At 38.3% G+C, this 23,060-nt stretch overlaps 1 protein-coding gene across 5 annotated transcripts in view; it reads right to left on the reverse strand.

The window, feature by feature from the left end:
• The window catches only part of stx1a (syntaxin 1A (brain)), a 42,882-nt gene that overhangs the window by 13,078 nt on the left and 6,744 nt on the right, over nt 1-23,060 (reverse strand). For all 5 annotated transcript variants that reach the window (XM_051861598.1, XM_051861599.1, XM_051861596.1 and 2 more), the window contains exons 2-8: nt 13,832-13,906; nt 12,891-12,990; nt 8,536-8,610; nt 7,514-7,593; nt 7,308-7,416; nt 5,013-5,083; nt 1,833-1,970 (exon numbers count right to left, since the gene is read on the reverse strand). In XM_051861598.1, the coding sequence (XP_051717558.1) occupies nt 1,833-1,970; nt 5,013-5,083; nt 7,308-7,416; nt 7,514-7,593; nt 8,536-8,610; nt 12,891-12,990; nt 13,832-13,906 (648 nt within the window). The remainder of the gene's footprint in view (nt 1-1,832; nt 1,971-5,012; nt 5,084-7,307; nt 7,417-7,513; nt 7,594-8,535; nt 8,611-12,890; nt 12,991-13,831; nt 13,907-23,060) is intronic.

Raw genomic sequence — 23,060 nt, forward strand, 5'->3', positions numbered from 1 at the left:
AAAGGGTTGCTGATTTAGACAAATTTGAAACCATAGGTTAAAAAAAAACATATATTTCCTATAATTATAAGTTATATTCCTTAAGTTCCTTTTGTTTGTTTTTTTTTTTTTTTTTTTTTTTTTTTTCTTTTATTAAAGTTAACTTTGGTAGCCAGGTTAAATGATTGAGCTTGATCAATTCAGTTGAATGTTGTAAAAGTTGACAGAATGAGATTTTTTTACAGACCTTTTATTCCCACCATGCTGTAGAAAGAGTCCAAACTGTCACTTCCAGTGTATAACATGGAACTTTTGTAGTAAAATTCATGCAGTAAGGAGTATTACAGTACAGTATTCACTGTCTCTCAAACCTTTGAATGACATTCGTTAAGCTGTAAATGCGTTTTTTCTGAATTACAGTCTATTAACAGAGTACTGCACAAAATAAGAAGACAAAGACGACATGATTGCAAAATACTCTCTCAAAAAACTGACCAATCTGAAGTACAGAGTTAGTAGAAGTTGTAAGAACTAGCCCAGCTCTGTGTGTCCTTGCAGCGAAGCAATCTTAGCATCATTGATGCCCATTGCTTTGCCAGAGCTAAGATGGAAAAACTTCGATCTTAGTATCTCGGACAGCATGTTTATTGGAGCAACTGACTGAATGAGCTGTTAGAAACAAGTGACAGTGAGCTAAATACAGCGGACATTATTCTGTTTGCCCATAAAGTCTGTTACCATCTTTATGCTTGTTTTTCTGAAGGTGAGCTTAAAGAATGGTCTGCTTTTAGCCTAGAAACACTGGATTCAACACTTGATTTTGATCATGGTACAGATGATGTAACAAGACTGACAGAGAAGTTGCACGCTTTTCTAAAACAAACAGACGAGACTGCTAGGAACGTATCTGCCAAAAGTATCAGCAATCAGCGTTGCAGACATTTGCTGAGATGGTAACCTGGACACTAAAAAAATGACATTTTCGGGACATTCCAAGCGTCTAGTGAGCTAATGAGAACCAGCTAATGAGAATCCAGTCTACGCAAGCAGAGGGCCCTATAAATCTGGACAAGGTCTACAACCACTGGATGCAATAAATGAAATAAATAACGACAGATGATAGTTTGGCTTCTGAGCAGTCAGAAGCCAAACTATCACTCCTTCAGCAGCTGTATTTGAAATCACAGTATGGTTGACTTTTTTATATATAAACAAAAAGCAAGGTAACATCACATATAATAGTGCTAAACTGTATCGGTACCAGATGTGAGCGGCAGATCACGAAGCATCAAAAACAAGAAACCATTACAATCAGTGATTCTGTCTACACTGGATGCAGCGTGGCACAATGAGATAGTAAACAGATGCGCTGTAGTGTACCTGAGGTAATACACACCGTCGCAAAGCTTCCAACAAAAGAACTAATGGATTTGGAAAATTGCCACGCAACCGTAAACAACAGTTTTATAAAATTACCCTAAATAATTAAAACATTGGAAATATGAGAAAAGTTGCTAGATTTACATTGCAATATGGAGATGTCGTCACCATGTGAAAAGGGTTCATTGCATCAGCCAAATCCAGCAATAAATATTTTAAGTAAATGTAAATTAGAAAGTATGTCGGAAATGCATGTCTACAAAGCCTTGTCTAGATTACCCAGGATAAGAAGTGCGAATATGCTTTTGCTACAAATCCAAATTAAGTGAGTTACTCGAATCTTCCAAGTAAAGTAACAAAGATTTATTTGTAAAAAAAAAAAAAAAAAGAGATTTCTTTATATTACACTTACACTTCTTTATTTTACAATCTCAGTGATTCATTTTTATCAGTGTGAGCAGCTTTACTCTCACCTGGCTTTCTACCAGCATGGCCATATCCGTAAACATATCATGCAGCTCACGGATGTTGTTCTCCAATTTGATGATTTCACTGTGTCGCGTCTCAATCTCATTCATGGCCTGTTCAGTGATGTTGCAGTCCATGATGATCTGTAGTGAAAATGAAAGGTATTAGAAAGTGGCAAGTTTTCCAACATAGTTTTCCACATGCTTCAATCACTGGCTGGTTTACTGAGCGCAAAGACAACAACAAAACAGTTCAGTATGTTATGAGAAGGTGACTGAAAACTCCTATCTCACAAAATATGAATCTTTGCAGCTCTAAAGTCTCAACAAATGTGTTAGTGTCCTGTAAGCTCAATTAATCCAATGACTGGTGTGGATGAAGGTTTCCTGAGGGTTCTGTCTTTTCAGTGCGCAAAGTAATTTATTCCAGTTAACTTTCTGACTCCATGTTATCATGACATAGAATTTAGGCTAGAATGCCAATTGATTATTGGTCATTTTAATAATTATTTACCTAGACATTTGATTATCTTATTTAAATCTTTACTTTAGACTGTACTTGTAGATTGTACTTCATATTCCAATGCCGCTCAGAGTCTTGTGGCCATGTACACGGATCTCACGTTCATAAACTTGTTAGTCTTGGTCATTCGACAGAGGTGATTGACTAATACCATTTAGATGGGCACCCATGCTTGCTCTTCTGTAAAAGTACTTAAGTTAGTCCCAATAGATATGTACGCATTTAAAGCAAGACTATCTGAGCAAGAGGTCATGACCACTTCCATAGATATTAGCCGATATCCTTTTGCGGCATGTCTCCTAGACCTTAAACCAGGGGTGCCCAACCCTGTTCCTGGAGATCTACCTACCTGCAAAGTTTAGCTCCAACCCTGATAAAACACACCTGAATCAGCTAATTAAGATCTCCAGGAACACTTGATAATTACAGACAGGTGTGTTGAGCAGGGCTGGAGCTGAACTCTGCAGGAAGATAGATCTCCAGGAACAGGGTTGGCCACCCCTGCCCTAGACCAATATCAAGAACTGGACCGTGGCTCACCTTCAGCAAGCTCATAAAAGTAAAGGCATCCACTTCAGCCACTCTGACAATAAAACAAGATTATTCCAACTTTACTCAGTGTCCAGTAACACTCAAACTTCCGGCATCCTCACGTGAACCACTCACTGTCAGTCATAATGTCATGACACATCACCCTGCAAAACGGCCTCCACAATGCCCCCACAATCCTACAATACCAACGGACTGACTAACAATGTATCTTAGTACACCATTTAAGGTAAAAGACCTAGCCACCGCTCTACAAAATCATCCTGATGGAGAGTTCACAAAAGGTTTCCACCCAGTCATAGAAATAACTCCCAACACCTCCTATATCTCCGCCAACCTTCAGGCTGCTTTCTCCGAACCAAGAGGCTACTATGGTGGAGGTTGGTTTGCTTCCAAGTGGCCCCCAAGGCTTAGTTTTCTCGTCCTGCAGTTAGGCATTTCCTCATCTGCACTTCACAAAATGAATCCTGTCATAACAGTATCTATCCCTTAGGGGCACAAAGGGTTTAGGCTGTCTATTCTCAATCACTCAGATAACTTAGTGGTAGTAGAGATCATAAACAAAGGCAGATCTCATCTTGGCTTCAGAATCACGAGAAGCTATCCTCAATGGCCTTGCCCCAAGTACTAGATCTAACTAGTTGAAATTGTTTTAAAGCATCCCTTGCCTTCTATCAACTCTCCTTTCCTCAATGGAAAACATGCTCATTCCAGTCTAAAAATCTGTGCATCTACCATTCAGACTTATCTACTGTATCAGGAATCAATTTCATCCACAAACTGGCCACTGGCAACCACTGATCTTCTATCTCTCATTCTCACTTGTCAATGCTCATTAAAGGCTTACAAAACAGGAACCAGTTCTTACTGCTAAACGCCTACCACTAACATCCAGTCTACTTAGCCAATGCATCCTCTTGCTATGCTCAGGCTGCTTGAGTCAACTCAACCTTAGAATCCATGCTCCTGCTTGCCTTTTTTGGCCTTCTGAGGTGCTCAAATTTACCCCATCTTCGTCCATTTACAATCCGTCCATTCATCCCAGCCTCTTTAACATTATGGCTTATACCCTAGACCAGGGTTCCTCAAATCTGGTCCTAGAGGACCACTGCCCTGCAGAGTTTGGAAACAACCCTAATCAAACACACCTGAACAAGCTAATCAAGGTCTTCCAAGTTACTAGAAAATCACAGGTAGGCTAAACTCTGCAGGAGAATAGCCCTCCAGGACCAGATTTGAGGATCCCTGCCCTATACTCTCTTATATACACATTTAGTAGAAGTTAAAACCAATCAACTAGTAGTGTCATTTCCTATCTACATTTTCCGTCTTTACTCCATCAATCCATACAAGCCTCTTTCTGAATTGCGCATCATCCCAAGAACCACTTTTTCTGAAACCAGGAAAATGGCTAGGGGATTCTAGTTTACCAAGCCACTTTTGTCAAATTCTCACCATCTCTGGCATATCTCCAGAACACTATTCCATCCATTGCTTCGGAATCGGAGCAGCTACCACAATGGCCAGTATACAGCAGGTATCTCGGACACGACAATCCAAGTCCTTCTTCATTAGGTTATCTCAAGCATATTGTTCATAAATCTGAAAAAATCTCAAAAATCTTCATCAAGCTCAAGCCTACCTCGGTTCTTCCAAAATTATGGGGGTCTTCTGTTCGCTCAGCCTACCACCTACTGAGACAAAACTCCCAACCTGAGTTTCTCTGGCCAAGACACCTTGATCAGCCTGACCCAGAGAACAAAGATGGGTGCGTCCAGGCAAATCTTTGTTGTGCTTGCTTGTTCGGAATATACAAACACATACAAAAGCGGTATTTTTCACATATTATGCCGAAATATCATGTCCACAAATAGAGGTTGTATAGTACTGTGTGCAGACACAGACAAACAGAAGTGCTAATAACAATACATTACTACCGTTTCACTACAGTTGATGCGCTAAGCAGCCATATTGGATTATGAAGTTGGGGTTGTTGCAGACTTGAGGGGGTGTTCACACTTCCAATTACAAATGGAATGCACCATAAAATAAGAAAGACATCAACATGTTTACTGTGCTAATATATTACTTTTAACAATGCTGTATCCACTCACCCCTGAAGTGAAGATGGGGTTGTCACTTTCTAACACACTCTCCAACTCCTCATTTGTTGTATTTCTTCCCGCTAAACAGCAAAAAAAAAAAAAAAAAAAAAACATGATATTAATAGCTTGCTTGTGCTATAGCACATAAAGCAGCATAGGTTTACATTTTTATAAAATGATACAATGATGTAAAATGATACAATGACAGACATACAATGTATATTCGATTTCGACAAACAACCTTCTTTGTTCTTTACTGGGTGTCACTTCTCTCAGGACTACAGTATGATGCAGGGGTTGATGGGTAAATGTAGTTCAATCATGACAACTCTCAAAATAGTTTTAGCATGTTAATGAATATCGAAATGTTAATGTATTTGGTCTTGGTGCCCGATCATACACCCAGCACAATGCGAAGGCAGGTGCGACACAAGTGTTTTTTGCTTGTTTCATCCTGACGCATTTATCATTTTCATGTCCAGCACCCATGTTGTTTAAATAGCAAATGCACTCGCACCCATCTGTTATTTTGAGGAAATTGAAAACGATGCAGTATTTTTTTTTTGTTGTTATTTAAAGGGCATGTTAGTAATATGCCCCTATATATGGGCCCTGTATTATTTAGTCACTCTAGCAATGTTAACCTGGTTTGATTAACTATTGACATAAACCAGCTCTTTGTGCCTGAGCAATTATAGATCAAAAGTACCTCATTAAAATGCATAACTTTAACAAATGAAATCACATTGCAAGCTGCTAGAGATGGAGAAAATTACCCCCAGCAACCACCTGAGCAAGTACTGTATGCAGTCTATTTGAGAGATCAATCTGATTGAACATTACCAGATTAAAAGCATTACCAGATTATTAGGATTTTTGTTACACACACACCTGCTATTTCACTTAGATATTTAAGCATCCCCTGGGGTCATATGGATTACCACGATAATGTAATTCTGCCATAGCAACATCAATTACTTGCATCTTATGCATTTTATTCCTTTATTCATTCATGGTATTCATTTACTAATTGTCTTCATTGTGTTGATAATTGGTAAGGAGAAATTCCTTAGCCGGTGCTCCGAGATAAAAGTAGGGAGGGGTCATCTGACACTCTCACATTCAAGTGATGTGTGACCAAAACAAAAATTTTTACCTTGTGTGAAAATCACTCCAATGGGAATATCAAGATAACCGTACTGTGAGGTCATGATCAGTGTTTCCACGCAAAGGTCAAATGACACAAAAATCACAACAACAAATGGAGTAAATGTGTGTCTAAGACTGTAATTATGGCTAATTACACAAAAAAGATCTACTGCTGAAACTGCTGCACTTTTTGAAATGAGAATAGAGAATCACTAGCCTGAAACAGAGAGGTGACGTACACCATTGTTCATCCTTGACAATCTGTAATTAGTAGCACACCGAGTTAATAATGAACAGTGTGACGGGATCACAGATCTCAGATTTGATTACACGCTGAATACACTAAATACAGAGTGTGTATCGAGTGTGGGGCGACCCAGCTGGCCAGTCTTACTACATTGTCCTGGACTACAAACACAAGTGGTTTTTCACCCAAACTGGCAGGATGATTATGGTTCCAGCTTGAAGCCGATGACACAAAAAGGCCCAGCAGACAGATGGGGGTCAGCTGTGGAAAACTGTCATGGAACAGAAGTAAGTTGGCTATATATATTATGGGTGTGATGAGATCTTGTGCCATGAGATCTCGCAAGATTAAAATGTGACAAGATTTCTTGTCAAGGTGAAAGTCTGTCTCGTGATATTGCCATGATGGAGCGTAAGGGTGAAATTAGGCCATACATGCCATCGCTATATTTACATTACGCCTCCACTGTTGTTTTGCTTTTTATAAAAATAAAAAAACATTTAATTAAGTTGGATAACAGTCACTTCAGTCCCATCCAGCTCATCCAACAAGAGCTGTAGATTTGTACGTAGTGCAGCAGGAATCAGAGTTCACGTGATGAGAGTAAATGAATGTGCACTCAGTATCACCGCTCCCTATTCACAGAGTACACGTGATAGCGAAAGCGAAAGTAAAATGCGAAAGTCAAACATGATTTCAATGCCCCAATTCAAAAGTGGCTCCCTGATGCATGCAAATATCTCCCAATATGAAAGCTATCTTAGGCTGGGCTGTGTAGTTGTAACCATCTCTTAGCACTGTATCATGATTGAAGAAAAATTTGGAAATGTTTTTGAGGAGGCACTCAGAGAAAACAAACCAGGCTCACACCTGTATGTGTGTGTGTGTGTGTGTATGAGTTTACTCACTAATCTCCAGCTGTCTCTGTATCCGTCTTTTACAGCGTTCCCTGTAATCTGATTGTGTTGCATTATATTCAGACATCACCTCCACAAATTTACGTGACAAGGTGGAGTGCTGAAAAACAGAGACCTCTTAAAAAATGTACACAAAACAACATATCTGATAGTCATCAGTGAGTAGCAGACTGACGTGTTGGCATGTAGACTCTCACCTGTGTTTTCCGTATCCTCAGATCAGCTGAAGGGTGTTCACTGTTTAATGCCTCCTCCTGCTCTATGGTCCGCTGGATGTCTTTTAAAAAGAGGAGTCATTCCTGAGGTTATTTATTTACTAACTCTAAATAAACAAGAACCAAACTTATTCCAAATCCCTCTGGAATATGTGATTGTGGGTACTGCTATCAGTGTCATGATGTTGTGGGAGAGCCGCATCAAATGGCACTACAATCGCTTCATCACTTTATGGAACGATAGTGAATGAGAGTGAATGCTAATGATATGGACGACCCTCTATTTCTAATGCCAAAAAGCTCATTCATGTGCTCATGACTCAAGACTGTATTACTGTAATGCACTACTTGGAGAATGTCCAGGAGGGATATTAAATTAGCTGCTGCATATTGAACCAGCTGAAGCTTGAGTGCTCAGTAGAACCAAGAAATATGATCATATCAGCTGAGTTTATTGTCACTACATTTGCTGACTACTACGTTTCATACACATTACAAAATTCTGCTAATTACTTATAAAGCTTTAAGTAAGCTCCTATTGCCGGCAGACCGTGGTCAGGAATTTTAAGTGGGACTCGAACAGGAGGGGTTACATTGGTGCCATGTCCCGGATGGGAGTGAGGTTTATGGGGGTGAGTGTAACGGACCTCTTACCGGCCTACGTCCATCACACTACAGTCCATCAAATTCTTTGCAATCGCAAAATTATGGCCAGTTAATGATACCCAGAATATCAGAAAATCTACAGCAGGGGTAGATTCTTTTCCTGCCTGGCTCATAAACTCAGAAATCCCTGTTTGGGATTCAGCCAGTTTAAGTTTAAACTAAAGACTCGTCTCTTGAGTAAGTCAGCTTGTGAGGTTTAGGAATAGAGCAAGTGTTGTGTGTGACTGACAGGTGAAGAGAGAGTGCACTTCAGTCATGTGGTACAGTAATTGTTTATCTGATGCTTCTGAATATAGTTGCAGTTTAAATATCTGTGTTGTTGAGGATGAAGGACTCACTCTTTAACTTGGAGCGCACTTTATTAGCCAAGTTCTTGATATCTGTCATCAACTCCTCCAACTCTGCTTTCGTTTCTGTTAGAAAATAAATGAGAGAGACACAGAATATGTTTATATGCACATCATTTCTAACTACTCGAATATTCCAATATTCCTGTATATAATGTATTCATTTTTACATGTACACGAGGGTCAATGTACAGTGCGCTTGAAGTGAATTTCATCACCAGAAGAGTGCGCGCGTACTGCACGCGCACCACCAGATTTTTTTAACCGTGCATACTTTGTACATAAAATTAATCAAAAGTTATCCAGGGATAATGCAATGGTGTATTGTGTGTTTAAATACATTTAACTGACAATCGATAGCTTCGCCCACGGCACGCCTCCAGGAGCTCGGCTGTTTTCGGAAAGACTCAGTACAGCGTATCTGTCTTTTATAAATCTGATAAAACTATCAGAGATATGAAGGATGCTATACTACTCTATAGGTACTCAAGATTAACATGAGATTGGCCGAAACTGTGTGTGTTATGTACCCTTTAATGTTTGTACAGAATTTCCTTTTGGACCAAAAATGTCTGCTGGGTCTCTAAGCTCCTCACAACACAAGAGGTCAGACTCCAGCTCACAGCATTCACACTGCACACGGATGCAGTCCGGCAGGAGAAAAATGAACATGGACTGACAAAAAATTTAGTATTTTCACCATAAATGCATATAATTTAAATCCACTGTTTTTTCACAGTCAACATATGACTTTCTGGCCTGGGTAAAGGAAAACCAAAGAAAAAGGTGACATAATGGATGGCACTCATGGTCTCATTGTGGAGGTGTAAAAACAGTGTTCTGTATGGCCAGCAGGATTTCTTGTATAAAGATTAAAATGCAAAAGAAAATGCATGTTTGATTCAATGATAAGTTTGAATTCAAAATCGTTGTGATGCTATCTTTTAACATAAGAGAAGTACCATATGTTTAAATATAAATATAAATCTATAAATCTATATAGAAGAAATGAATGGAATAATACATTGTTTATATATATATATTGATTATGTCTATGAAAGACTGTATTACTGTACTGTGTACAAAGATAATCCAATGCTGAAAAAAGTCATTTCAGAAACATTATTTTGAAATCATTAGTTTCACTATTAAAACTAATAGTTGTATTTGTGTTATACAGCCGTGGATCAGTCGTGCACATGTATGAAACGAGCGTGAGACTAAAGTGTCGTGCTGCTCTCCCTGACTTCAGGCACTGTTCTAGCCTTCCCATACACCACTACCCACACGGTGGAGAAAGATCGATCAATCCATCAACACTTCCTGTGTCAGCACAGAGTACAGTCATTTACTGTGGGTAAATTAAAGAACAGAGTAGCCATGCTGTGATTGTAGGAGAACACTGGCATTTAGTGTGTCAGTCACAACGGCACAACCCGACCAGACAAGAACTCAGTGCGACCACAGCTGCTGGCACAGAGAGTCCTGGCAGTGTTTTGGTGCAGTTGTGTTATAGAGCAGTGGTCCCCGACCCTGGTCCTGTAGTACCCCAGCACTGCACACTGTAGATGTGTGAATGCAGCCAATAACCCAGGAATTAAGAATGTAAATCCTATATTTGGGTACATGTTTTGTTTTTTACATTGATTTTAAAGGTGTCATGAGCAGTGGCTGCTGGCCAATAGAGGGCACTAGGGTGCTGCCCTCCCTGAGCCACACACTAAATAATAATAATAATTATTATTATAAATTAAATAAATTGATATATGCATGCTATATACTAGAAAATCATCTGCAAAAAATACGCTTTTCCTATATGCCCCCTCTGCCTGTCCGCACGTCTCAAGTTCAGCTCTCAGGCTGAGGGGTTTATGTAGCAGTTTAGCCAATTGCTGTTAACGTATTCAAGCTTTGACATAAAAATTAGCCAATCAGCGTCCCCAAATCTTATTCGAAATGGGCGATTTCTCTATCGCCTTATAGCCACTAATAAAGTCAGGACTAGTCTGTTGGGCTGAATAAAGCAAACAAGTACCTCACCAGTAAAAGTTTTGATGGATGAAGATTGTAATCAAGGTAAAGACGATTACAAATGCATACAGGAGTCGTACATTAGGCATGCACGAGTCCGTTATTATTATGCGAAGCAAACAGTGTGCGCTGTGGGCGCACTGATAGCTTATTTTTACGAGCACATTTAAGTATGGTCGCATGTCTGGTTAGTGTTTTATATAGGAGTTTGCGAAGGTTAGTGGTGTTTATGTATACAAATGGGCATTAGACATACACTCCAAACACAGACACTCGTCGCTCTGACAGAGGAATAGACCCCTTTCACAGACTGTGATGACGTGTTTTAACGGTCATCAATATCGTAAATCCTGCAAGGTTTTTTTACATTTTTATTTTTTTTTTAAATATATGTACATTTATAACACTAAGCATTATATTACCTTTACATCAAATTACAAAAAAACTAGTTAACGCTGTGAGGGTGTTTCTAATACAGCGGCTGTAGGAGTGATGGTAAAAATGACATCTTTATCACTTTTGACTGCCGTTATCAATCGCTCTCTATTTTTTCCTCTTTTTGAAAGTTGTGAAAACACTATTGTGGAGTTTTTCTTTAGCTATTTGTGCAAATGGAAGCAAAAATATATATTTAATTGAAGTCTCTCATTCGCTGCTATAAAAGTACCCAACATGACGACTTCCGCTTCTGAGAAACCCTTCAGATCGCCACATAGGCTATATATATATATATATATATACATATACACACACACACCAATGCAGCATTACATTATGACCACCTATCTAATAACCTGTAGGACCTCCTTTAACCCACAAAACTGCAGCCATGCGGCGAGGCAATGATTCAATGAGGTGGGGATAGGTCTCCTGGGGTATCTGGTACCATCAACAGCAGGTCCTCCAGTTCCCGTAAATTGCCAGGTGGTGGTGATGTAGCGCAAACCCACTTTTCCAAGTCAAACCACAAATGTTCGATTGGGTTCATGTCAGGTCAAAGCATTAACAGAAATTCACCATCATGTTCCTCGAACCACTCCTTTATGATTCTGGCAGTGTGGCATGGCGCACTATCCTGCAGGTAATGGCCATTGCTGGCAGGGAACACAGTTGCCATGAATGGGCGCACTTGGTCCACAACAATGTTCAGATACCTGACAGTTGTCAGGGATTGTGCTATTGGGATAATGGGGTCTAAAGTGTCCCTAGACAACCGCTGCCAGCCTGTGTCCACCTAACAGTGCATCCAGGTGCCATGGCCTCTGTTGGTAATCAAAGTATTCGAGCTTGGCCTTCAACATTATGCACCAGGAATCTTGATTAGTCAGACCAGGCCACTTTCTTACAATCATCTACGGTCCAATCTTGATGAACTTGGGCCCGTTTTATGCATTGTTGGCGATGGCATGCTGTTAGCATGGGGACCTGGCTGGGGCGTCAGCTATATATATAGCCCCATACGCAGAAGGCTGTGATGAACTGTGTGCTGTGACACAATGCCCTGCTCACCACTGTTGTAGCTTCTGTTGATTTGTCACACTGTGGCCCTGCGGTCACTGTGAACAATGCACGACAGTCTCCGCTCCCCTCTGGCATCAGTGAGCTGCAGACAACACATGGCTGGATGATAGTTCATCGTTTGGCCATCAGTGCACCACTTTTGATACATACTCACTACAGAGGCACATGAACAAACTATAAAGCATTGTTCGATTTGGATGGTTTCTCTAGATAACACCTTTATTCCTCGTATGGGATCGTGTAGAGCCCTTTGAAGCTGCACTGAAACTGACATTTGGACCTTTAACCCTTTGAACTCCAGTGAAGTCCACTATATGGAGAAAAATCCTGGAATGTTTTCCTCAAAAATTAATTTAATTTCGACTGAGGAAAGAAAGACATGAACATATTGGATGACATGGGGGTGAGTAAATTATCAGGAAATTTGAATTCTGAAGTGAACTAATCCTTTAACAGCAGGGTATCGCGATAGTACAGGTATGTCGTGCAACACTAGTCATGATCCCTTTAAATACAGCTGCCTTGCAAACATATCACCAATGTAGTAACAAACCAATGTTTTTACAAACTCTGCATACAAATGCACTAAACACTGAGCTTTTACACACAAACACACACACGAATGCAACTCATAACATCTTTTGTTATAAAAAATTCACTTCAGTTCTTACTGAGACACATTGCTGGTTTGTAACGGTGAAGCTGAACGACAGACTGTGATCTTTTCTATGTTTCTGACTTTAATGGCGGCTGCTAATGAAAGACTTGATTATGAATGTGTAACGGTGTCTTACTCTCATCAGGGTTTGGAGAGGCCAGGATGGTGCTGTGGTTTCTTTTCACTTCTTCTACTTTCTCTGTCAGAGAGCCAATGAACCCTCGAATCTCCTCTACCTGAGAGAGAAGAGGGGGATCAGAACTGATCAAACACATGTTATTCATTAACACTAAATTAATACCCACATCCACACAATCCAATCAGATAACGACCACATGGTGCTGAACAATCGTAGCACATTTTAGCTTCAACCAGTTTCAAAAGATTTAAACTTCACCCTCAGTGAATGCTCATTATGGTGAAGGAACAAGACCCAGAGAAAGACCTCATTTCATAGAAACTCAAACAGAAATAAATTGTGCCTCCTACATGAAACACAATCATATGTGAAACCAGTCTTACCTAAACTATCCACTCAATTAAATCATAGTATGCAAATGTATATTCAAGCTAGTCAAAACTGTGTAAATGTGACAAAAAACATGCATAAAAACAGCTTTTAAAACCCATTGCAAATGCTTTATTGAAAGTATAATATATTAAATGCAATTAACAAATCATCAAATACAGTTAAATATGATGTGTCTGTGTATAACGTGTTCTTTTATTGATTTGCAGGGCTTATTTTGTTCGTTTTATGGTGGGCTTGTCTAAACTGGCCAACAAGAGACTATTAACTACTTAGTTTGGCCACGATAATCGTGTAGTGAAAACTCTGTTATCATGACAGTCCTAGTTCTTTGTATGTTCTCGTTGTATATGGTGTTGGTTTGTGTTCCTGTTCATCTTTTCTTTTTCTCCTGAGTGCCTTAGTCTTTTCTATTAAATTAAAGTAGCATTTGTGAATAGTTCCTCACCTCAACTCTCTTTCTTTCAAACCAAGTCCTGACAGTCTGGATGAGTTTGAGGATTTTTTCAGTGTATTTCATAAGTAAATAAGCAATGTAAATATCAAACCTGCTCAAAGAACTCGTCCATGAAACCCTTTTCAATGCCGACAGCAACCTCATCCTCCTCTTCCGGGTCTTTTCCCTGATGAACAGAAATACAGCTAGTCGTTAGGCGATTCGTTATTATTTAAATAATTAACTTGTTATTAGGTGTGTTCGACTTGAAGCGGCGCTGCGCAGACCAATCAGTGTATGATATCAAAGTACCACGAAAGTGATTTGAAAGCATACCATTTGAACCCAGCTGAACCAAACGCTGATACAAGTAGATGTAATTTCAGATTTCATTTAAAAGACCTTAGAGAAGATGCTAATCTTAGGTCAGGAGCCCCAATCCAGATTATTTCAGTTTTGCTTTCATTTAAATTTAAGAAATTTAGTGACATCCATGATTTAACTTCATGTAGACAATTCAATAATGACTCGGTTGAACTCCTATCCTGTTTCCATGAAGGTAGGTACATCTGAATGTCATCTGCATAGCAATGAAAAGATATTGCATGCTTTTGAAATATAGAACCTAGAGGTAGCATAAATGATGAAAACAGGATTGGGCCAAGAATAGATCCTTGTGGTACACCACTAATCAATGAGGCCATTCTGGAGTAATGTTGACCAAGATTAACTGAAAATGTCCTATTAAAAATAAAAGACTTAAACTATTTGAGTGCCATGCCCCAGATTCCCACCGTCTTTTCTAGGAGAGAGACAAGAATATTGTGGTCTGTGGTATCAAACGTTGTGCTGAGATCTAATAAGACTAAAATCACAGAGCTACCAGTCAATCGAAATCAAAATACTTAAAACTTTTAACAAGGCCATTTCTGTGCTGTTGTCATTTGCTTTAAACCCTGTCTGAAAAATTTTGAAAATATTATTTTAAACTAGAAAAGCCTGCAATTGACTTAAACTTTTCTAGGACTTTAGATAAAAACAGTAACTAGAATCCAAGTTTGTTTTTCAGAAGGGGCTGTATAATAGCATGCTTAAAACTCGCTGGATCTACTCCTGATGTAAGACTTCTATTAATTAGTCAGTATACTCTAAACAGACCAATAATATCAAAAGTCTGCTTTAGTCTTGATGGGATAACATTGTGACAACAACTTGCCAACTATCTCAGTTAAAGTTCGAAGAGAAATAAGTGTAAACTGATCGAATACCGCAGAAGTAATACAATTAAGCGATGGGTCATATAAGGTTCAATATGCAACTTGATATCCTCTTTTTTCTGAACAAAAAAGTTTAGCAGATCATCACAGGCAGTAATTTATCTTCCAGAATCTGGCAGTAAGGTGTGGGAGTTCATTTTTAGTCCGTCTCCTATCCTGAAAAGTCCGTCTTGCAGATATGGACTAAAAAAGATCTTCCAAAACTCACTGCCATATTCTAGAAGATAAATTCTTCAAACAGTGGCACAAGAGGATGTGGTGCTGGTCCTTCAAGAGTCACTCTTAATCTGTCTGTCTATAGAGAGCCTATAAAAAAGCAGTCTGTTGTATTTTACAACACTTCAGCTTGTGATTCTTATTAACTGGGGGTCATTTTTTAGGATTCTTTACGTAAGTCTCTGAGACTTAGATATCATTGCGCCTGCTGCAGCCATGGTACAGCAGCAAAGTTCCTTGATTATTACGCCGGAATGACAGTATAGTTCCTAGTCATATCGGCCTAGAAAATCGCAACTTTTAATTTTCCTTCGGTCTTAGTACACGATGTAACTACAGAAGAGTCAAGTTTTAAATAGGAAAAATATTGAAACTCTTTGGTCATTTTTTAACGAGATGCTAACGGTCTCATCAGATTCAATGAACTATGCTAAGCTATGCTAAAAGTGGTACCACCAGACCCAGAGATCGGCTTAATGGATTCGAAAACGGTAAAACTCAACTGTTTAACTCTAGGGGAGTTGGAAAATGAGCCTATTTTCAAAAAAAAGTGGAGTGTTCTTTTAATTCATAATTCTTTTGCAGTTAACGTGTCTTTTCTTCTCCACCTGTTTTTGTCTGACCCTGCTGACCCCTATGAGCATTTCGCTGTCCAATGGTCATGCCTTAACTTTGCAATTTCTAGTATTTCATTAGTATTGCATCCTTCTCATGGGCATTTAATAATTTTTGACTTTTCAGTCTGAGTTAAATCTCTTTTTTTTTTTTTGGCTCATTTTGCCTGTAAAAGAAAACCTGCCTAATAATTATGAACACCTGAATATAGGACATTTTTCATTTCCAGCCTTCATGAACAATTATATATCACTTATAAATGATTAAATACAAAATAATTAGTAGTTATTAAGATTGGTTTGAAATTGGCAAAATGTGCTTGGAAAAAAATATATAAGAAATTCATCTTGCTTAATAATTCTGCACACGGTGTATGCAAGGGGGCCTTCGAACATTTTGTTGGACACTGGGGGCTTACAGGTCAAAAAGGTTGAGAACCACTGATTTACAGGGAAACTATTTCTCATTCTTCTACTGTCATTGCATGTGAAGATGCTTCCCAAAGCTCAAATGATGCAACAAAAAATGAAAGCATTGAATTACCACTGCTCCTTCTTCCGGCTTCAACAATACAGACGATTGTTGAAGAGATGAGCAAAATGTGCCTGAGTTGGGACAGGATTACACTTTAAGTAAACTGCATTCACTTCTAAAAACTAACTAGTCGAACAGATGATGTTGTTTGTAAAGTCTGTGATTGTGTAAAGAATTCAGAACTTTTCTCTTTCTGTCATCAGGGACCAATGAGAACAATATATTCAAGAGATATCAGACCTGTCAGAAAATATGACAAAGTTTTGCATACTACATACCTGTTATACAAACATTAAGTAGTTTACTGGAATCAGAATTATGGAAGAAATCAGTGTCACAACCATGTGGAGATGATTTTGGTGACATAAGTGATGGCAAAAACTTTAAGTCCAAACAGTTCTTCACTGATTCAGAATGCCTGAAACTAATGCTTTTAAATTGTCAATCCCCTCGGCTCTAAGAAAAAGCACAAATTTGTCCATTTTTGAGGCTAATTTACCTGCTTATGTCCAGTCCAATTTTGATCACATGTCTCTTGTCTTATTGTGGAGCGAGAATGACTTAAAACAGTTTGGAAGTGCTAAGGTTTTCTCATAGATGTTAGTGGATTTAAAAGATTAGGAGGAAAACGGAAAAACTGTAGGTGGTAAAACGTTTAAAGGAGCTTGGTATGGTACTGCTGATTATAGTTTGGGTTCAATCAGCATTGGTGGGTTTACAGAAAATTTCAGTCATTCTCAGTACTCTTGCAGGTACTATGAAATCACACAAAGTGAGTTTATTGACCTACAGCACACCCCTGGAAGTTACAATTCTGCTGTTTGAGATCTACAAACTGAAGACAGTCAAGACAACAAAGGCATAAAGGTAAATAGGGATGCACAGCATATTGGCCGCCATATCTGTCAGCAATGGTTGTAGACAGACAGATCGATGAAGAACAGGAATAAGGTTCAAAAGCAGAGTTTAATAATAAATCCAACAGATAAGATGCTAATATAAACAAGATCGGACAAACAAAGTGAAAGTGAGGAACTAATATACACATGGTGATAACCTAAATGAGGAACAGCTGTGATGATTAGTGTCCATGGGAACTGATGATTGGCGGGAACTCAAACAAAGGAACACGTGATGAATGAAAACAAACTAAAAGTCCTTGAAAACTGAAACTAACTGAACACAACTGACATATCATGACAATATCGGTATCAGCTGATATATATTCACTTTAATTTTATCGTTATCAACCTGATAAGAAAATTCGGCTGATATATTAAGGCTGATAAATAATGGATTATTTCCTTCAGCGGAGACACTTCAGATGTGGACTGTTCACCATGATGGTTTTGAATTGCTCGAAATATGATTGGAATCACTTCAAAAAGGAAAATACAGTTAAGTGCAACATGTGCAACACAAGTCTGTCACATAACTTAGTTCAAGTGTTTAGTGTTTGATTTATGTTCTAGTATTTGGGACATGACTTTTAATGGTGAGACTTCTGTTTTTGTAATCAGGCTCTCAAAAAATGATATCAAAATTTGGATTTAGACTTATCGCCCAGTATATCGGTTATCAGATTTCAAATATAAAGAATTATTGTTATCTGTATCAGACAAAATTTTCATATCTGTGCATCCCCTGAGTAATTTTCAATACTCTGAAATCTTTTCATGTTCTCCTGTCTGTTTAGGCAATGACATATTTGGGGGTTTCTTATCCTATGATGCTGCATTGTACTTGAAGTATATCATTAAGAGAAAGCAATGGCTTATATTTTCATAGTTTGAACCGGCGCATCAAGCAGTTCAAGTACAAAGGAACTGATGCTCTCACAAATCCATGTGCTGTCGTCTTTGATGTGCCCAAGCTTTCAGGGCAAGCCCTATAGAACTGGAATTTCTTGAGTTTGTTTCCTGTATCATTTGGTGATAAAGTGCAAAATCCAGAAGATGACGTGTGGGAGTTAACTCTCCAGCTAAAAAATATTGTTATGGTTTGTGCGCAAAAGATGCACAGGTAGCCTATCTTGACATTCGAATCCATGATTATTTGGAAACAAGAATCAAGTTTTTATTCCCTGAGAGTCCATTAAAACCAAAACATCATTTTGCAACACTATCCAGCACTCATTTTTAAATCTGGCTCCTTGATTAGATTATGGACGATGTGTTTCTAAAGTAAAAACAGCTACTTCAAGAGATGTGCCAGGCATTTGAAAAACATTAAAATCAACTTTATCCAAAAAACATCAGATGTTTCAGGTATATCTTTCAGCTGGGCCAGGATGCAGTCAGCTTCTGCAAGTCAAATACAGTGGCACTTATTACCCCATCCTTTACAGTGAACATGTGGTGAGAGAGTTTAGCTTTTCAGAAATCAAGTATATCTATCCACAGACTCAAATAAAGGTACATCATAAATAATTTAATAAATAAAGGTCATTTCCTTGTGACAAAAAATGATTAGTCCATTGAGTTTGGAGAACTTCTCATTATTTTAATTCAAAATGACGCCACTGTGTATTTTATGATGAAAATAAATGAAGCTAACTATCATTATGAACACTGTCTGTACTCTGTGACAAAACAAAGTACCATGTTGCAATGTCTTAACATTAACAACTTGGTAGGTTGTATCTATTTTTAACGTGTACATTCTGTTATGTTAGTTCTGTTTTCCCTGTTCCTGTTTGCTTGTTTAGTTTGACCCAGTTTCATATGTTCCCGCTTCTTATTGGTTTTCATAGTTACTGATTTGACCTATGTGCCATCTAGTTTCCTGTGTTTGCTCTGTGTGAGTTTGAGTTAGTTCCCTGTATGGTATTGTTTGTGTTAAACGTGTGTTCGCAATTCCTAAAGCTCCTATTTTTCTCGCTGTTTAATCAATAGTATTTTGTTTACTCCTGGTTTGTTCCTGAGCAATGCGTGACATATACATTGTAAACTAATGGCAAGTCATTCTGCTGAAACACAATGTGTCATCGAAATAAGATAGTTTTGGCCACAGTGGTGGAAAAACCATCCTAAATATGCTCATATATGTTTAGTAAATATGATAACATTCAATTTGAAAAATATAAAAGTAACAACTCTTCTTATATGTACAGCGTTACTTCACTAAATGTCTAATTACTACTTACCTGACTCCAGAAATAGCTGACTTGGAGAGAACATTTTTACACACCACTATCACTGAGTGTCTTCCCTGACCTTCAAGAGGTGACAAAAGATATTTTAGAAGAGACCTTGCAATCCCTTGGTGTGGAGACATACTATGATTTTAAGCTTATTGAGGAAGCTTTTTTTTGGCCTCAATTCAAGCCCGAAAAGACTGAGCTGAGATGTAAGTCATGTATTGTGGTACAGAATGCAAATAGTGCCCAAAACGCCTGACCTAAAACATCTAAAAGGTTGGAAATATAAAAACATTCACATTGTGTTATAGATAATTATTTTGTGTGTTTTTGAAGGCCAGACGAAACCAGCAGCTCAACTGTTGGTGCCTCGCCAGGACCTCCTGCAACCTAGAAGTTTACAATCAGAACACTTCCAACATTACTGATACAGTGGATTAAGTTCCCAGAGGAAACTGATGCAGTTATTGGAGAGAGAAAAACGTCCCAAGTCCACAAATGATGCAAAAAAGTTCTTGCCCAAGTAAAAGAAACTACTGAAGTTGCCAAAAAGATGGTGGCAAAATATCCTAAATCTGCAAGACATAATAGAGGGGGATGAGATTGGGCCAGGGTACCACTCTTTAGTTAAGCAACTGCAATATAGATTGAAAATGTGAAGCAATCTATGACTCAAAAAATTAGAAAACAAAAGTATCACACTGATGAGTATGACATGGACGAATTCCCTCCAGAACAGAGAGAAGCAAGCTAGGATACTTATGGGTGCATTAACTGGGATTTAAAATTCCTGCCCCTTGGAGAGACCCCAAAGAGCAAGCGAGGAAAAAAAGAACAAACTAAACTAAACTAAAACTATCAACATCGGAAGACAGCCTAATGTGTACTGGCAAATCATTCTGCAGTCGTGGAGCAGCAACCGAAAAGGCACAATCTCCTTGAACTTCAAACGAGAACATGGCACAGTCAGAATCAACCTGTTTGAAGTCCTTAAGGGCCTAGAACAATTCCGGTGGAGAAGAAGATCTGTAATGTATTGTGGAGCCTGGCCATAAAACATTAAATTTAACACGGTATTCGACCGGCAACCAATGAAGTGAAGCCAGAACAGGCGAAATATGTTCCCTCTTTCTAGTTCCAGTAAGAAGCCTGGTGGCAGCGTTTTGTACCAATTGAGGGCGGGATAGGAGGACCTAGACACACTAAGGTATAGTGAGTTACAGTAATCCAGCCTGGAGGAAATAAAAGCATGGATCACTGTCTCCAAGTCACTGACTGATAAAAACGCTTTCAACTTCGCAATGGATCTGAGATGATAAAAGCTGCTTTTCAATTTAAGGCCGTTATCAAAAATCACTCCCAAATTTTTTGCATGAAGATGAGAATTCACAAATAAAGCACCCAGATGATTATTTTAGACATGTGCCGATATTCGGTAATGCGATATATCACGATAATGAATATGCACGATATTGTAATCGTGGGCACTTCAAAATACCGTAAATAATGATTTATTACCAGTATTAAAATTTTTATAATGCATTTAAAAATACTTTCCACATCAACCGTATAAAATGCACAACACCGCTGTATTCTGCGTCAAAGGGACACACGCTCAGATGTAAACAAGCCCAAAGTACATGAGAAGCACATGGCGGAACGAGTGAAGGAGACGCGCTGAATGAAAGTGCACGTTCACTCTCTGACAGCAGAGGGCGCTGATGGAACAGCAGAATGCAGCGGTTACCCCGGAAACCCTGCAAACAAAGCAACTGCGCTAGTGAAGTTTTTAAAATGCTTCAAACAGCCATTCATTTTTTTGTAATCTCAATGTTGTTCATCACAGCACTAAATACTTAATATTTAAAGACTTAATAGGCTATTTATTTTCAAACTTAAACATTTTTATATTTTAATCTGGACTACAACATGCACTAATGATTAGAAATGTTCTGATTATTTGTTATTATTCAGTAAAACTTTGACTTCAGGCTTCATTAGTTAACATGTTAATTCATTATTACCAAACTGACAATGAAAAATACTTACAAAGTTTACAAACATTAACAAAAAATAATACTTTCTGTAACATTAAATAATGAGACCTTATTGTAAAGTGTTACCTGATGTTCTTTATAGCCTAATTCTTTTGCACTTTAATCTGTTTGAATATTTTTTGTGTATTGTATTATTGTATTTAAACATTCAGAGTACTTTTTGTTATTACAAAAGAGTTCTTAAACCTGACAACACTTTTTTTTGCAACTTATTTCAATATCGTGATAATGCCGTATACCGTGATAAAAGCTTCAGCAATTAATCGCAATATTAAAATTTGATACCGTCACATGCCTAGGTTATTTATCTGTATAATAGAAGCTGGTGGTCCAAAAACTACAATTTCAGTTTTAGAGTCATTCAATGTTAGAAAATTGGCTGCCAGCCAGCATCTTACCTCTGCAAGACAGTTCAATAGAGAGTGTACATCATAATTATCCCGGTGTTTCAAAGGAAGGTACACCTGAGTGTCATCCACATAAAAATGGTAAGGAATGTTATGCTTCCGAAAAATCAAGCCTCAAGGGAGCAAACAGAGCAAAAACAAAGGCGGGCCCAAAATTGATCCCTGAGGTACACCACAAGTTAATGGTACAGAAGATGTAGAAAAATTCCCAACCTCCTCTGAAAATGTTCTATCACAGAGATTTAAACCAATTCAATACGGTACCTTGAATTCCTACACATTTACTCAACCATTCAAGCAAGATGGCATGGTCAGTGGTGTCAAAAGCCGCACTGAGGTCCAAGAGGACCAGAATTGCACAGTTACCTGAATCCACAGCTAACAAAAGATCATTCAACACCTTCAGCAAAGCTGACTCTGTACTGTGATGTTGTAATAAGTTATTCTCACTTAAAAATACAGTCAATTGATGGAAGACAACCTTTTCCATTACTTGACTAAACAAGTAAACCAGGGGGAAATATAAAATTCCTCCTGGAAAAGTGTCTATTTTGGTTCAACAAACTGGCCATGGCAGTTCACTTAAAAGAACCGCAATTACGCTTAAAGAAACTTTCACACAATGTGAATGTGAAGGGGAAAGACTCTTGAACTGCTTAAATACTGTTGGTGTGAACAAGAACAAACAGTTCCTATATACTGTAACAAAATTTAAAGTGATGAGGGAGAGCTGAGTAGTTCCTCTGAAGATGTCAAAGAAATGTTGCTGCTTTTGGAAACCTGCCTGACAGGGACAGTTTAGATGGACCAAGTTCATTTGACTCCCACCATTGTTGTGTGTGGTAAGTACTGGTGTAACGGTACACAAAAATAATGGTTCGGTATGTATCTCGGTTTTGAAGACACTTTTTGGTACAGCCGGGGGGAGAAAACTAAACATAAAATTGCTTTTTGCCCCCTTTTTGTATTAAACAGTGTTTTACTGAACATCACTATAATATTAAAGGTTACAATTAACAACAGAGCCCAAACTATTAAATTCAGTTGCTATTTATTTTTAGATACAATAATTAACACTCAAATAAAAAATTAAAAA

Source organism: Ctenopharyngodon idella, chromosome 15 (assembly GCF_019924925.1).
Source record: "Ctenopharyngodon idella isolate HZGC_01 chromosome 15, HZGC01, whole genome shotgun sequence".
NCBI lineage: Eukaryota > Metazoa > Chordata > Actinopteri > Cypriniformes > Xenocyprididae > Ctenopharyngodon > Ctenopharyngodon idella.